Source organism: Hemitrygon akajei, chromosome 4 (genome assembly GCF_048418815.1).
Source record: "Hemitrygon akajei chromosome 4, sHemAka1.3, whole genome shotgun sequence".
In the NCBI taxonomy this organism is placed as follows: Eukaryota; Metazoa; Chordata; class Chondrichthyes; order Myliobatiformes; family Dasyatidae; genus Hemitrygon; species Hemitrygon akajei.
Genome location: NC_133127.1, coordinates 143412774 through 143431046, shown reverse-complemented (window position 1 = coordinate 143431046; position 18273 = coordinate 143412774). Strand labels below are relative to the sequence as shown.

At 38.9% G+C, this 18273-nt stretch overlaps 1 protein-coding gene across 3 annotated transcripts; it reads left to right on the top strand.

Annotated features, from left to right (window-relative positions):
* The first annotated feature begins 122 nt into the window (after nt 1–122).
* On the top strand, nt 123–18245 carry mitd1 (MIT, microtubule interacting and transport, domain containing 1). Of its 3 annotated transcripts, XM_073043473.1 has the most exons (9): nt 123–261; nt 959–1090; nt 4626–4781; nt 6120–6221; nt 10852–10988; nt 11246–11329; nt 12144–12259; nt 14379–14439; nt 17992–18245. In XM_073043473.1, exons 3-9 carry the CDS (start codon nt 4637–4639, stop codon nt 18085–18087), a joined length of 741 nt encoding a protein of 246 aa, XP_072899574.1. In that variant the 5' UTR covers nt 123–261; nt 959–1090; nt 4626–4636; the 3' UTR covers nt 18088–18245. The 3 variants fall into 3 exon arrangements, with proteins under 3 accessions (XP_072899574.1, XP_072899573.1, XP_072899572.1); XM_073043472.1 differs by lacking the exon at nt 959–1090 and having other exon boundaries at nt 129–261; XM_073043471.1 differs by lacking the exon at nt 123–261 and having other exon boundaries at nt 428–1090.
* The last annotated feature ends 28 nt before the right edge of the window (nt 18246–18273 follow it).

Below are 18273 nucleotides of genomic sequence, written 5' to 3'. Positions count from 1 at the left end.
GCAGATGGGTGCCCCGCCCCGGGGACGGCCGACAGCTTCCCGGCTCCGCCTGGCGCCGCGCTGATCAACACTCAGTTGTGCCGCGTTCCTTTATTTTTGTACCTATTCTAACCGATATTTGATCTTCCCGGTTCACTGCTGTGTTACGATGCGATTACATTGCCATATTTCGCACGGTTCTTAACAGGAACGACCGGCTGGCGCAGGCACCTCTCCGAGTGGCCTTCCAAACCACACGAACTGCGCCGTTCCGCATTCACCGTGAGTACCAAAGCAGGGACAAACAATAAGACCGAAGGGAAAGAGACATAGTTATAGGGTAAAGAGCAAACTGTCGGAGGGACCCAGCGGTGGCGATCCTTGATCCGGACTGAGGGAGGGAGATGGCCAGTACAGAGAGGCCAGAGTTGGTAAGCGTTAGGAGGAGCTGAGTGAGGAGGAGTAATAGAGTTGGGAGAGGTGAGAGTAAAAATAGTGAGGCAACCCATCCACCGCTTGAACTCTCCCTCATCCAAGATATAATTTTGTTATTTCAACCCCCCCCCCCCAGTTTGTTTCGACAATAAAAAAATCAAATGAATTATGGACTGTGCCTGTTTCATGCATTAGAGAGGAAAATAGGTTAAGGTCCTGCTTCTGAACACTCACTGTGAAGTTGACACATGTCGAATTTACCGCCGATACTCAGTCTGGACTTGAGTGGGATCATGGTGCTGACCACTAAGTCCTTAATGCTGACTTGGTGAATTGCGGTACATCTCAGTACATCTGGTGTATTTTACATGGCTATATAATTCAAGTGCCAATGTGACTCCATATATCGCCCCCCACCCTCGTTCATCAGTTTGTTTCAAATCCCCTCTCAAACAACATCAATGTGACTTGGATATTACTGCGGCGTGCCCTAATGGTGGACGGGGAAACGAACTTTTAAAACAAATGCAGCTTTGCCTCTCAGGGTCCAAATACAACTCCTTGTATTCCTGGAGCTCCAGCCACCACCTGTTCTGAAGCCCTCTGTCTGGCAATTTCTTCGTTGGACCATAGAAAAAGAGAAAAAAAAAAATCACACTTGTCAATTTAACCAAAGGTAAAATTCTTCTCCTTGGAAAAATGAAAAATGCTGTATCTCATGTTTTACAACTCTTTTACAAATTCCTGATTAAATGTGCCTGAAGAGTGGTCAAAAGACTGGGCATTATTTTCAAAATAGGAAGAAAATTCAGAAACCAGAGGTGCAATGGGACTTGGTATTGCTAGTTTAGGATTACCTCAAGGTTCACTTGCAGATTGTGTCAGTAATAACGGTTGCAAATGCAATGTTGACATTCATTTTGAGAGGACTAGAATATAAAAGCAATATACAGCTGAGGCTTTATTAGGCAGACCACATTTGGAAAACTGTGAGCCCCATAATCTAAGAAAGGATATGCTGGCCTTGAAGAGTGTTCAATGAAGATTCACAAGATTGATTTCAGCAATGAAGGGCTTAACATTAATAGTGTTTAATGTCTGAGCCTGTACTCATTGGAGTTCATAAGGATGGGGGGGAGGGGAAGAGGGAATCTTATTGAGGCCTACTGGATTCTGAAAGGCCTGGATAGTATGGACAAGGAGTGGATGTTTCCATTAGTAGGAAGAGTCTGGACCTGAGGACAGAACCTCAGAATAGAGGAACATTCCTTTAAAACTGAGATGAAGAGGATTTTTTTCAGCTGGGGAGTGACAGTTCTGTGAAATTCATTGCCACAAAGGGCTGTGGAGGCCAAGGCCAAGAACGGGAAGTGGGGTTGAAAGGTAGAGCAGACTTGAAGGACTGAACAGCCTAATTATGCTCCTATGTGTTATAGTCTTATTATACCTTAGGAGAATTGAAATGTTTTCCTGACTCAACAGAGTTCAATTTTAGATGCAGATCTGCAGGTGAGAATCCTATTTTGCCTCTTGGTCCCATATTTTTCTTCCTAACTTCTTAACATTCTCAGAATCTGAATCAGGTTTAATATCTCTGGCATATGTCATGAAATGTGTTTTGCAGCAACAGTACATTGCAATATATAAAAACTATAAATCACAGCTGTTACATTAAAAAATTAAACTAGTGCAAAAGGCGAACAAAGAAGTGGTGAGGTGGTGTACATGGTGGAGGAGAGGAAGCTGTTCCTGAAACTTTGAGTGAGTGTCTTCAGGCTCCTGTACCACCTCCTTCATTGTAGCAATGGGAAGAGGACATGTCCTGGGTGATGGGGGTCCTTAATGAGCAATACTGCCTTTTTGAGGCATTGGGTTTTGAAGGTGTCCCCGATGCTAGGAAGGCTATTGCCCACGATGGTTTACAACTTTCTGCAGATTTTTTCTGTTCCTGTGCAGTGGCCGCTCCATACCAGACAGTGATGCAGCCAGTTAGAATACTCTCCACAGTGCATCAGTAGAAATTTCCTAGAGTCTTTTTGTGGCAGACCAAGTCTCCTCAAACTCGTAATGAAACGTAGTCACTGCCGTGCCTTCTTTGAAATTACATGAACATGTCGGGCCCAGAATAGACAGTCAGAGATGTTGACACCTAGGAACTTGAAACTGATCACCCTTTCCACTTCTGATCTCTCAAAAAGGAATGGTGTGTGTTTCTTCTATTTCCTCTTCCTGAAGTCCATAATGAATTCTTTGGTCTTACTGACATAGAGTGCAAGGTTGTTTCGACACCACTCAACCAGCTGATGTATCTCACTCCTGGATGCCTCCTTGTCACCGTCTGAAATACTGACAGCAAATTTATAGATGGCATTTGAGCTGTGCCTAGCCACACAGTTATGAGTGTAGAAAGAGAGATGAACAGTGGTTTAAGCACGAATCCTCGAGGTGCACCAGTGTTAACTGTCAGCAAGGAGGAGATGTTATTTCAGATCCGAGGTCTCCTGATGAGGATCCAGTTGCAGAGGGAGGTGAAGAGGCCCACATTTTGGAGCTTGTTGATTAGAACCGAGGGTGTGATGGTGTTGAGCACTGAGCCTGACACAAGTATTAGTATTGTCCAGGTGGTCCAAGGCTGAGTGGAGAGCCAGTGAGACTGCATCCACTGTGGACCTATTGTGGTGACAAGGCAAATTGCAGCTGGTCCAGGTACTTGCTTAGGCAGGAGCTGATTCTGGCCATGACCAACCTCTCAAATCACGTCATCAAAGTAAATGTGTGTGCAACTGGGCAATGATCGTTGAGGTAGCTCACCCTGCTGTTCTTGGGCTCTGAAGTGATTGTCACCCTTTTGAAGTAAATGGGAACCTCCAACTGCAGCAGTAAGAGATTGAAGGTGTCTTTGAACACTCTCACCAGTTGGCTGGCACAGGTGTTCAGTGTCCTACCAGGTACACCATCAGGGCCTCACAGCTTGTGAAGGTTCAGCTTCTAGAAAGAAGTTCTGCCATCTGCCTCTGAGACAGCGATCATAGGGTCAGCAGATGCTACAGGAATTTGCAAAGGTGTAGTTTTATTCTCCCTTTCAAAGCGTGCATGAAAGGTATTGAGCTTATCTGGGAGTGAAACATCGCAGCCATTCATGATGTTAGGTTTCACCTTGTAGGAAGTAATGGTCTACAAACCCTGCCAGAGCTGACATGCATCCGATTCCATCTCTAACTTCGATCGGAATTGCTTTTTTGCTCTTAAAATAGCTTTTTGCAGGTCGTACCTGGACTTCTTGTATAGTTCTGGATTACTGGTCTTGAATGTCACTGATCTAGCCCTCAGCAAACAACAAATATCCTGGATCATCCACAGCTTTTGGTTTGGGTATGTCTGGTATGTTCTTGAAGGTACACTCAGCCACAGGTCTTGATAAACTCAGTGACTACTGTAGCCTAATCATTCAAATTAGAGGATAGATCCCTGAATATTGTCCAATCCAATGACACAAAGTGGTCCTCTGCCTCCTTTGAACAAACCCTCTTGGTCCTCATAGTCTCTGTCTATATGGCGGGAGTAGTGCAGCCAGGTGACTGGACTCTCCAAAGTATGGATGTGGGATGTCATGGTAAGCCATGACATTCTCTCTTGCATTTGTACCTTCAACCCTTTCGATAGCAACACCTTCTAATGTACATGCTATCCCAGACTTTGATTTCTTCCAGTGTATCTACATAATGTACATGATTTTTAACATTTTACATTCTGATGCAAGGTCACTGATCCAAGAAAATAACTTTTTCCTCCGCAAATGCTGTGTGACCTGCTGAGTATTTACAGTATTGTATTCATATTTTAAATTAGCATTTGATGCAATATTTAGTTTTCTATATTGTGTTTTTATTCAGTGTAATGGACAAGATTGAGGGAGATTTGATCAAAGCTTAAGATATTAACAGGAACAGTTTCCTTTTATCCTACCCTTCTCTCTAATTGGACTCATAACTGTGATCTTAACAGCCTTGATGGCATAAATATATTCCTTAATATATATAAAAACAGAAAGCCCATCTATAATGATAAAGCAGTTGATGTTTTATTTCTACTGTCCAATCAAGTTGAGATTCATTGTCATAGGCATGTAAACCCATGGTACAAATTAGCTTTTTTATGCAGCAGTTACATTAAAAAGTGTTTTGTAAACTTTTGTTAACTGTTATTTATAGATTCTGCTGCCATGTCTCAGAGTACTTTGACAGGAGTGGAGAACTCAGCTGTGACAGTGCTGAAGAGGGCTGTTGAATTGGACAATGATTCCCGTTTGCAGGATGCATTGATTTGCTATCAGGAAGGCATCCATCTTCTTATGGAAGTGTTGAAAGGTAATAAAGCCCCTAAAGTTTGCTCTGCTGAAATATCGTATTTTAGAACTTCCCAAAAAAAAACTGCATATTCCCATAACTTTAATTCTAAACAGTGTTTCTAAACCAGAATGGACATTTGCAAGTTAGTGTCTGACCTCGAATGAACAGAGTCTTACATCAAGAATAACTAAGATAAAAAAGACAAGAAACGGATAATGAAGTTGTTCCAGTTTCCATGGATTAGAAAGGAAAATAACTTACGGTCCTGCTTCTGATCATTCACTGTAAAGTTGAAAGTTCGTATGTCGAACTTACCACCGATACTGAGTCTGGACTTGAGTGGTTTGGTGCTGACCACATCCAGAGAAGTCAATGTTAAAAACTGAAGTTGTGTTCTTAATGCAGACTTGGTGAACTGCAGTATATCTTATTCACGTGTATTTGATATGGATGCACAAATCAAGTACCAATGTGACTCGATATTTTACATTGTTTGCTACTTGCCAACACTTGTGATTTCACAAGAACATTTGTTTAATACAGTATTGTAAATGCAAGAACTTTTCCTATTATGTTTTTCAGAAATAAGTATTAATTATGAAAATACTTCTTGTTGCACAAGCTAAATAAACCGAACACAAGTATCAACTGAGAAGTAGGAAAATAAATCAGAGACTAGCTTTATTTGTCACATGTACATTGAACCATTGAAATAAACAATGAAGTGCATTATTTGTGTCAACAACCAACACAGACCGAATATATATTTGGTGGGGCATGTAACAGGAACTGTAAATGTGCTATGCTAACCACTCAACTACTGTGACGCCCCAAATTACTTTTTAAAAATAATGCAAAGGGTTCACTTTTTTGTGTTATATGCTTATTGCCTTAATTGTTGTGGTTGTTTTACAATTGCTCTTTTGATTAATGTATGAAATCTATATAGGATGTGATTTACAAGCATATTAGCCTTGAAAGTACAAGGCTTGAACCCTAATTTGTTAGCATGCCTCAACTAAGCAGGAGCACAAGAATTAACTGCAACATGTCTTGGGTTAAAAGAGGAATACGCAATGCATTTCGAGCAGGTTGTAACACTGATCCCCACATTGAAAGGTCTAACGTTTAAAGTAAAAGTGGTCTCGATCATATGACAATATAATCAAATCATCTTTCAATTTTCAATTATGAATGAACACCTGGGTAAGATAAATAAGGGTTGTAAAGCCTATGTAACCAAAAGCAAGCATGAGTCATCCACTTAAATCACAGGGGAATAGAAACTGAATGTTAGACTGCTCATACTGTGTATGTCATGACTGCCGGACTAATTCATTTGTTTTAATACTGTAGCTACAAAAGATGAAGCAAAAAAAGGCCATTATCGAAAGAAGATAACAGACTACATGGATCGAGCAGAAAAAATTAAAGGACAGCTGAATTACCTCAAAGAAAGTAACTATTTTTGCAGTCATTTTTGTAAGTCCCATATTTGACGTATTTTCTCATGCCAGATGAAATCTTTAAATACATTTTTTTTGTTTTCATCAATTCAAAAAGGTAGAATGGTTAATCAATTGTCTGAGCTGTTAGGTTGTCATACAGAAAACGAAAAACTCCTGGTAAAGGCTGATTTAACAGATCTCACCTGGGAACAGACTAAATACAATCACAATATCCCCTGGTGAGGGAAAAGGCATCAACCAAATCCTCCATTCCAGTTCACTGCGCTGGAAAAGCGATGATAAACTTAACCTTGGCTGATATATACGCTGGGCTAAAAAAATAGTACAGACTTACACAGAAGCAATCAAATTATATGGTAGCATGGATTACTTATTCCAAATGCTTATTTTTTTGAAAGGGAGAGGAAAGCATGGGAAGATTAAAAGAAATTAAAAAACACCTGAATTGTGTTTCAGAATTAGGTAGTACAGTTATGTCAATATTTCAACAGCCTTAATGATGTATTACTGATCGATGTTATGTTTTCTTCACCCCCCCCCCCACCCCCAAAAGAAAATAGCAAAACATTTTGGTGGAGCCTCCTTGTGTTTTGCACATACAGAATGTGACAAAGAAATTAAAGCATTCATCTCAATTAAGCAATCTATTTAGCTCATGTGACAGATTCTGCTTTACACAAGTCTTTTATTGCCCCTCTGTATGAAATCATATTCTTGCAATCTTTATTTATTTTATTTATTGAGATACAGTGTGCAACAGGCCCTTTGGTCCCTTCAAGCCGCACCACCCAGCAGTCTCCGACTTAATCCTAGTCAAATCCCGGGACAATTTACAATGACCAATTAACCTACCAACGGTTACATTTTTGGACTGTGGGAGGAAACCCACACGGTCACAGGGAGAACGTACAAGCTCCTTACAGGCAGTGGCGGGAATGTGAACACAGGTCACTTGTACTGTAAAGCATTGTGCTAACCACTATGCTACCATGCCACCCACTCACACGTTTAAATAGTTTCTTCCTGACTGCATCTGTGTTAATTATCTCACCTGCCCTCTCTGGCAGTGAGTTCACATTCATAGAAAGTGGTCATCGGTCTATCAAATCAATACTGTCAAAGTCTTTATTAACTCTCATTGAAGTAAATGGCTTCTTACTTTAAGGCAGTTTGTGAGCTTATGCTGGTAGTTTTAAAATATGATGAGTGATGCTGTTTTCCCAATCCATACCACTTAGTCTCTGTTCCTTTTATGAAAAATTGGCATCCTGTATCAAAGTCATAGTGCAGTAAATTTCATTTTCACCAGTTAGGTGAGAATTAGAGTGTTTAAGGTAGTAACTTGATACATTTGCCTTTATAAGCTGAGACACAGAATATGCTGGGTGGTCAGTTTGGATCTGTATAAAGCAATAGACTGCTTCACATTACTGTGGATTATATAGTAAGTGGCAACCCTACTCACACTGTGACATGTTCTTGCTCTCCAAGTCGTGTGACAACACTCTATACGATATACTTAATGTGGCAATGTAAGTTTCACACAACTTCTAATTTTCCATCCTACACTATGGGAATGAACTTGGTGCTACTATTTAAAAGGATTGCACTAAAATTAACCTGCATCACAGTTTTATTGATCTGTGCTCCTGTACCCCAAATCCCTCTTCTTCCCCATTCAGCCACATTTTTTTTTTAAAGAGAATGCACTCTCCTGAATCTTCATACAAATGGGAGTACAATCTAATGTGAGAAAAAGCAAGAAAAATATTTATAGCCGTTTGTTTAAAATGGAGTAAAGGCTTTAGTTGATATTTGTGGCTACTTAATAGCCAAGCACAGAATGGAATGCAGTTGTACCCAGTCCAGACTAATTAATGGGACAGGCTTCCTTTTCAACAGAATATTAATAAATTAATTGTTTTTAATGCCAGTGCATCAGCTTTGCATTTCATTTTAATTTCCAGAATATTTTTAAAATTTGAAATAAAATTCAGAAACTGCTATTGTAGTATTCTCTAAATATTGAGTGGCGGTTCTTGATAACGCTTTTTTCAGAAAAATTACCTCATGAAATAGTAGTTTTGTTACCTCGTAAGATTTTGAAAAAACAGATTTCTTCCTGATTGAAAAACTACTAAATCTTCAAACAAGGGTATGGTTAATTGTCATAAAAGGTTAGCTCTGTGTAGTTTAGTTTGGAACTACTAGTAGTTGTCGTGAATAATTTGAAAGTAATCATCTTAAAAAATTAACACACATAAAATGCTGAAGAAACTTAGCAAGTCAGGCAGCATCTATGTAAAGGAATAAATTCTGAACTTGTGTCTGTACATCTTGACTCCATTTTATCCCCTTCAGTCCCTTCTCATAAGCAGCTACATCCATGACATTTCACACATTCTCGATCTCTCCAACAACTTTCAATTCCCTGCTTCTGATTGCCTCATTTTCACCACGGATGTCCAATCCCTATACCCCTCTATCCCCCCCCCCCCCCACCATCAAGAAGGCCTTAAAGCCCTCCAACTTCTTTATCAACTCCAGATTCAACCAGCTCCCATCCAGCACCTCCCTCCTCTATCTGGCAGAACTGGTCTTCCCACTCAACAATTTCTCTTTTGGCTCCTCCCACTTTCTCCAAACCCAAGGTGTAGCCATAGGCAACCACATGGGCCCCAGCTATCTCTGCCATTTCATTGGCTATGTGGAATAGTCCATGTTCCTAGCATTTACTGGTAATGCTCCCCAACTCTTTCTGTGCTACACCGACAACTGCATTGGTGCTGTTTCATGCTCCCATGCTGAGCTCATCAATTTCATCAACTTTGCCTCCAACTTCCATCGTCCTTAAATTCATTTGATCAGCTTCTTTCCCCTCTCTCCATCTGTCCATTTCCATTTCTAGGGACAAACTGCCTTTTAGAAATCTACTGATTGTCACAGCTGTCTTTTGACTATACTTCTTCCTACCCAGTCACCTGTAAAAATGCCATTCCCTTTTCTCAATTCCTTCGTCTCCTTTGCATCTGTTCTCAGAATGAGACTTCCTTTCCAGGACATCAGAGATTTCCTCCTTCTTCCATGAACAGGGTTTCCTTTTGTCGTCCACCATTGATGCTGCCCTCACCTGCATCTCCTGAATTTCCTGGACATCCACCCTAACCTCATCTTCCCACTGCATTAACAGTGATAGATTTTCTCATCCTTTTCTACCACCCCATGAGCCTCCCCATCCAGCACTTCTTTCTCTGCAACTTCCACCACCTTCAATGGGATCCTAACACATCTTTACTCCCTTTCCCCTCAACTCTCTGCTTTCCATGGGAGTCTTTTTCTCCATGATTCCCTCCCCACCACTCTCCTCCCAGCCCTTATCCCTGCAAGCAGAAGAAGAGCTCACTTGTATATCCACCTCCCCCATCCCCTACATTCAGGGCCCAAACCGTCCTTCCAGGTGAGACAACACTTCAGCTGCAAATCCGTTGAGGTAGTTTACTGTATCTGGTGCTCCTAATGTACTCTCCTCTACATCGGTGGCACCCAGTGTAGATTGGGAGACTGCTTTGTCAAGCACTTCTCTAATGCAAAGATGAGGCCACTTTCAGGTTGGATGAGCAACACCTCATTCCATCTGGGTAGCTTCCAACCTGAAGGCATGAATATTGATTTCTCTAACTTCTGTTAATTTTCCCCCTGCCCCTCTTCCATTCTCCACTCTGGCTGCCCTCTTAACTCTTCTCTTCTCTTCACATGCCTATCACTTCACCCTGGTGCACCTCCTTCTCTTTCTCCCATGGTCCACTCTCCTCTCCTATCAGGTTCCTTCTTCTTCAGCACTTTACCTTTTCCATCTATCACATCCCAGCTTCTCACTGCATCCCCTCCTCCCCCACCTTCTTATTTGACTTCTTCCCCCTTCCATTCCAGCCTGATGAAGGGTCTCAGCTGAAACACTGACTGGTTTTCCATTCCATAGATGCTGCCTGACTTGCTGTTTCTCCGGCATTTTGTGTGTGTTGCTGTGGAATAACAGCATCTACATAATTTTATCTTAAAATTTAAACTGTTAGAAAGAATTTTAATCCAGATATGAAATTGGAAATTTTGTGTACAGAATATTTACTGAAAGTTATAAGGTAGCCACAGTAATGTAGTAGTTAGCGCGACGCTAATACAGCTCATTGGAGGTCAGTTCCAACATCATCTGTGAGAAGTCTATACGTCTTCCCTGTGGAATGTGTGGGCTTTCTCTGGGTCCTCTGATTTCCTCCTACAGTCCCAAGACATCCCAGTTAGTAAATTGTCCTGTGAGTAGTCTACGGTTAAATTGGAATTGCTGGGCAGCACAGCTTGAAGGGCCAGAAGAACCTATTCCGCACTGTTAATTAATAATAAATAAATTCCCAGCCTTAAAGTTCCTTGTTAAAGTGAAACTACCGTGTTTCTGTGGTTTTGTATTTACACTTAATAAAATATAGAATTTTAAATTTTCATCATTACAGAATTTTTTATTTGGAAATTAAAATATGATAGTTCATTAAATATTAATCTAAAACATGCCTAAAAGATGATAAAATGGTGTTTATATACTCTTGTCCTACCTTTCTGTATTTTAGAAGGAAAATATCATGAGCAGATCAAAATTCCAGAAGATGCTACTGGTTTTAGTTACGAAAAGTTGTTCAAACCATACCTGGATTCTTTTGTTACTGAGGTCTGGGTAGAAGATCCATACATCAGGCACGTTCATCAGGTGACAATCATGCTAGTGTACCATTAAAACATCTTGTTGCCTTGCAAGTTTTGTCTTAATTTGTAAACAAGGTCACCATTTCTGTATTTTGACCCATTCAAGTTGTTGAGTATCCAAACCTAAATAGTTTACAAATATTCAAATCTGTTCAGACAAAAATAGACTAAGAAATTGAAGTATACTACTTTTAAACTTAATGTAGTTTTAACTCTATAACCTACATAACCAACACTCATTTTGTGGTATTTATTTTTTAGCTGTACAACTTCCTGAGATTCTGTGAGATGCTTATAAAAGGACCTTGCAGTGTGAAAACTATCCATCTGCTGACTTCACTTGATGTACGTAATTTATAGTGATTCATTGTGTTAGGGCTTGGAGACCATGCTTTTCATTGCAAGTTTGTAATTAATTCCGGCTAGATTGCTGCAGGTACATTATTAAAGGTGTTAACTGTACCAGTGTGGGGTTTTACAATTCATTTACTCTACTTTGAAAGTATCTTTCCTTTTTTGGAAAGGGGTGTTTATATTAACACTTCTCCAGATTTACTTCTACATCGTGTGCATAACAACTTCAGTTGTTTTAATGTGATGTCGATCAAGGAGAGATTTCCAAAGGAGTAAGTTAAAATTTCAGCAGTAAAGACTTGTCCGTGGTGATTGACTTTGTTTTATCAGAGCTACACCCTTGTTAGATCCAAGAACAGACCTTGTCTTTTAACCACACAAGGTGCACTCCCTGGGGCAAACATCTCTTTAACTAATCATTAAGTTATCTGAAAGCCAGAAAATAATTTTTAAAAATACTTAACATTGTTTTTGCGTAACTAATATGAAACTAAGCTACCTTTGCCTATTTTGTATATTAGCTATTGGCTAATTTTATAAGGGCAAAAATTGGAACCTTTGAGCAGATTTCTTATATCCACAGTTATGGAATGACAGTGCTACAAAAGGACAAATTATAGAAAGGAGGAAAAATATTTTAAGACAATGCCAAAATTATAACTATTAATTTATTTTTATGATTCCAAGTCTAATTTATTGGGATCTTACATATAGTATCGTTAATGCTATTTCTAAAATACTTATTTCAGATTTTTTAAACTATAATTATGATATATATTCTTTAATTTAATCTATTCAATTTTAGGATGGTAATAACTTGCAGCAGACCAATGGTCTTGAGGAAATAAAACAGTCATTGGAGAGTTACAAGATAATGTTGGAGATAAAATATTCCTCGTCAATACATGATCGAGAAATCAGGTAACTTATTTGTAGTTTATTTTCAGAGAAATTGAAATTTTACTTTGTCACTCCTAGTGTTATTTTGCTCGTTAATAGGTCTGAGTATTTTTTAGAATCAGAATCAGGATTAATATCATCGGCTTATGTCATGAAATTTGTTAACTTTACAGCAGCAGTACAATGAAATATTTAATGTAACTCAGTTTGTTTTTGTCTATATTTATTTGTGTGTGTGTGTGTATATATAAAATAGTTAAAATAAGTAGTGCAAATTTTTTTTGAGACAGTGGCAATTCCTTTCTAATATTTGTGCCTCCAAAGAAGCTAATAACATTGTTCTAGAGCTATCTAATAAGAACTAAAATTTGATCCTGCCATTACATCATTATAAACAAGAATACACATTTAATAAGCTTTTGGAATGACAAGGACATTGAACCTTAAACTCATAAATGGATTGAACTCAATTTAAAAAGCAATGGAATTAGATTCATTAATGACTCTCCTAAAACAATTAGGTAGCAAGGAAAAAAGATTTGTGGGTTTGATACAAGAGAAGAAGTGTGAAAGTAAGTGGCTTGCTCAAAAGTGAGGAAGATTTGATGATCCAAATGGCTTCCTGCATTATTGAACTATTTTAGACTGTCTTGAGCATTACAAGCACTTTACTGCTATGATTCAATCTTTAATTCAATCAGAAAAGATAGCTGCTGTCTTGAAGACATTAAAAAAATTAGTATCTACCATACTAATGCCATTGTATTCCAAATACTTTCAATTCTCAGTTACAGCAGGAAAATAGGGACACTGTCCATTCCTTTTAATCCTGGTGTGGACCACTCATCAGGTCACTTCAGTGAACAGTAAAATACATAGGAAGCGAAAGACAATATCGAAAACATACAGCAGGGCAGGCAGCTTACAGGGAGTAAGAATGAGTTAATGTTTTAGATCGATTACCTGCAAGCAAAACTTTCTAGCACAAGGTATCTAACTGAAGTGCTAACTTTATTCTTTCTGTGCACATGCATTTTCAGTGTTTGCACTAATGTAGAAAGACCAAGGTGCTTGTGTGCAGACAAGGTTCTTCAGGTCATCCTATAGAGTCATGGAGCACCACAGCACGAAAATAGACCATTTGGCCCTTCCAGCCCGTGCCAAACCAGCCAAACTGTCAATTCTGCCTCGTCCCATTGACCTGCACCTGGACCATAGCATCCATTTCCCTTCCACTCGTGCACTTATCCAAATGACTCTTAAACGTTCTACTGAACCTGCATCCATCACTTCTGCTGGAAGATCGTTCCACACTCACACCCCCGAGTGAAGTTCCCCCTCATGTTCCCCTTTCATGTCTAGTTCTAGTCTCACCTGACCTCTGGAAAAAGCTTGCTATGGAAACTAAAACTACTTTGTTAAAGATTAGTTTTATTTGTCACATGCACATTGAAACAGGTAGTGAAACGTGTTGTTTGCGTCAACGACCAATGCAGTTGAGATGTGCTGACGGTAGAGTGTAAATCGTTGAGCATCTGGCACCAACACAGCATGCCCAAAACTCACTAACCCTAACTTGTATGTCTCTGGAATGTGGGAAGAAATTGGAGCACACAGAGGAAACTCCTTATAGACAGCGATGGGAATTGAACCCCTATCATACAGCTGGCATTTTAATAGTGTTATGCTAACTGCTACACTACCAGGCCACACTTGCAGTATTGATGTAAACTGTTCAATATGTAATAGCATTTAATTATATTAATACATGGACTTTAGCTATGTTTTTCTACATTAAGTAGATTTCTGTACAAGGTAATAATTAGATGTTATCGACATACTGCTTCCATTGTTCGTAATCCCTTCAGCAACCTTTAATGTGAAATGAATGTAGACTAATAGAAGTAAATATACCCCACATTATAAATTGTAGAAAATAACTTCTAGAATGTGATTAGCATATCTATAGGTTTCTTATTTTATTTTCCATATGTAAAGTAAATCTCTTATAATTGATGTTTTAATGTTCTTTGTGCTATAATTTTGATAAGAACATTAAGTATACATTTTAAATTACTCTTCAGAAAACTACCTTTTTAAAATAAAAAGTGTGTAATTGTAACATTTTTATTCATGCCAGATTCAACAATGGGTGGATGATCAAGATCGGGAGAGGATTAGATTACTTTAAAAAAACAAAGGTTTGTTTCTTGAAGGAAGGCTGACCATTAAAGAACACAATTTCTGACTAAACTGAATGCTCATATTTCTACATATTTTGGGTCAGGTATTTTTGCAGAAACTTACCATCCTTCAAAATTTGACTTTTTGCTGGTGGCCTGATTTTCTTTTTCTGCCTTTAGCAGAACTAGTGGTTGAGAAAGTGGTTGAGTGATTGAGAAATGGAACTTAATGTCAACTCTGATTTCAAAACCAGGTTTATCAAAAGGAGTTGTAGCATGTCCTGTAGAACTTATTTGGCCTGCAGTCCCAGATTTTCATTTTGCATGCATGTATTCAAGGAGCTACTGTTCTGTGTTAAATACTGCTCTCAGAATAATGGCACTATTATTTGAGGAGATAACTACATTTACAAGAGAGTATTGTTTTGGATGAGACTTTATTCAGAATGAGACTGGGGTACGAGTCCAAACAGAGAGGTAAACAGAAATGGGGATGACGTAGACAGACAGGCAGGATCATGCTGATGGTTAGCCAACAGGAGTGTAGAATACCAGCAAATGACTATCAGTGGGGGCACTGGGAACACAACCCTTAGTTTCTAATGTCTGCTCTGCACTAGTAACCACATTACCTCAAATCATGGGGCTAGCATGCGGAAGACCAACTCAAAGGTTGGGTTAAGCATGATCCAGTCTGATGAATCACATTGGAGTTTTGAATCCTGATCAAAGCACCAATGATACCGGGGCAGATTTACCCTGAACAAATAACACATAATAGAAATGAAATGGACACTGCAGGGAAAGATAAGCTAATTAATATGCAAATATCAGATAATACAGAACATGTTCAGCTTGTGCACAAGATTGTCCGCTGTTGAACTGAACAAACTTCTATTCTTCTATCCCATTTTTCCCATGATGCCATAGGGTTAAATTATGTCTTTTATTTCAGCAAGAAAGCTGACTTCATGGAAAGCAAATCTGCTTTCTCTGCATAGTGAAGTCCTTATTTCTAATTCCTCGTGATATGATTAGTTGACTTGTATCTCATGATTGACTGGGAGAAACCTTGCTTTCCAGTTGTACCTTGATGCTGGTTATGAACAAGACATTAAAGGAGGCAGATCAGGTAATGGTCAGAAGCATTTAGTAAGGGAAATAAGAAATAAATCTATCAGAATTATCAAGAGGCACACCTGAAAGTCGAGGATCTCTGGCAGCATGAAAGAATATAACTACTTCATACTTTATTTATAAAATGTTTTATTTCTAAATTAATTATCATGTATTTCAAAGCTTTTTAGGCATAGAACAAACATTTAAAAATTAAACAATCTCTTTCACCATTTATTGTTGAAAAATATTTAGTATGTCTCATATCTCCCTGGCATTTGAGTGTGACGAATATATTTTACAGTAACTGCCTTTTTTTAATCTAGTTAACCTTAAGATCAGTTACTTACATCCTATTACTTTCATGGCTTAATTTAAACAAATTCATTTTGAAACATTTTTCTCATTAATTTTGCTGGTGGTTGATACAAATTTGGTTCCACTGAAGTTACCATCTGATTGCAAATTAAGCCACTTCCTTATGGGTTGACTGACTCGGTGCCAATAACAATATTCCATTCCAATGTGAAGCTCTGTTTACATATTAAGTGGAGAATTAATAGGCAACGTAAGTAAAATATAAACTGCTAGAAGTCAGCAGGTTTGACTGTATCTGTGAAGGCAAAAGAGCGGTTGATAACTTGGGACAAGACCCTCGATCAGGACTGAGTGTAGAGGGAAGAGAGCCAGTGTATATAAGTAAAAAGGAGGGGTAAGGCAAAGGGTGGGAGGTGACAGATAAAATCAGATTTCAGGGCCGGGGGTGATGGGGAGAGAGAGCCAAGAGAGGGAGTGGGGATTGTTGAAACAGGGGCTGGTAGGTGATAGGTGGAACTAGGTAATAGAGAGATGATGGATAAACAGAACCAGATGCTTAAGGGGAAAGGAAAGGTTGAGGTAGAGGGACAGCCCAATAGTTTGAACATTTAATTTAACAAATTCCCTGTGCTCTTTATGCAGCCACCAATCCACCTACAGTAGAGTTTATCCCCACCACCATCTCCACCCTCATTACCAAGATTAATCACTCTCTCCACCTGCTCATCATCCACAAACCTCTATGGGTTTCTTCTTCCTTGGTTCAACTTTTCCTGTCATTCACCCTCCTTCCCCCCCAAACCCCAGCCCACTCAGTCTGGTGCCATCTGCTCATACCTCCCTTATCTGCTTCCACTTACTACCTCTAGCCTCTACTCTTCCCTCCCTCACCTGGCTCCCTCTGTTTAAAATTTTCTTACTTATGTTTCTGGTTATCGCCTACCAGCCCCCGTCTCTACTCTTTTCTCCCTCATCTGGCTCCACCTTCTTAAAATGTTCTTCATTTTCTTTATTTATGTTTCCACTTGTCACCTAGCAGCCTCTTGTTGTTACGCAGCCCATCATCCACCCCCACCCCCCACATTTGGTTCCATCTATCATCTACTAATCTGTTCCACCCTTCCTCAATTCTATATATAGGCTTTCTTCCCTCTACGTTCTGTCTTGACCTAAAACATGAAACATTCCTTTGTCTCCACAGATGCTGCTGATCTGAGTTCTTCCAGCAATTTATCATTTTTTGCTCCAGATTTCATCATTTGCAGCCACTCATGTCTTCCAATAACCTGTATCTTATTTTCATAAGACATGGGAGCAGAATTGGGTCATTTGACCCATCGAGTCTGCTCCACCATTCAATCGTGGCTGTTCTCCCCCAACCCCCACCTCCTCAGTCTCATTCCCCATAACCTTTGATGCCATGTCCAATCAAGAACCTATCAATCTCTGCCTTAAATATGACCTGGCCTCCACAGCCGCCTATGGTAACAAATTTCAAAGTAGGTTGAAAAGGCAGTACTTAGTTTTTTCATGAAAGATATGAAGTAATAATGCAAAGTACATACAATCCAACAAAGGTGAAATTAAACAATATCCCTTGTACATCCAAGACATGACTTCTGGCAGACACATCTTCCAATATTCAGAGATATATGTGAATCAAAGATTTCCCAACACAGAATATCAGCTATTTTCCTGGATACTCAGTATACAAATTATATCTTATATTTGATTTTGTGTAACTAATCAACTTTTACCCAAGGGTATGTTAATTATTTTTTAAAATCCAAATTAATTGTTTCTGCAAATCTTGAGTGGAGAATCATCAACCATCCTAAACTAGTTTTATTTGGTGTATTTAGCTGAATCATTTGAGCAACCTGACTCATCAAGTGCATAAAGGAGAAATTAGTGAGGGCATAAATGATAAATTGAGGAAAGAATAGCAAAGAAGAGGGGAAGAAAATGAAAAATAACCATCAGCAATCTGACACCCACCAAATTGGTGATTGAAACAATTTGGTCAATTTATCACATAACTGTCTCTTTAAATCAAAAGTACTAAAAATTGTGAGATTTAATTTTATTTTAAGCTAACAAATAATTTTAAAGATAATTTTCATGTTTTGTCTCCAGGGCCGATTTTCCATTGGTTACTGTGATTTTGACCTGAGACACTGTCATGAAACTACAGTCGACATTTTCCATATCAAGCATACAAAGAATTCATAATGAGGAGAAACGACTATTCTGATAATTTTATTACCGTTATGTTTGAAAGTTATGTTGAAAAGATTTAAATATTTTGTAATTATTAAGTTACTATCACTTGAATACTTGGCACACTGAAGAAGTGATTTCTTATGACAATAAACTGAAGATACTGAATATAACAATTTTTCAGTTTTTGTTTTGAAC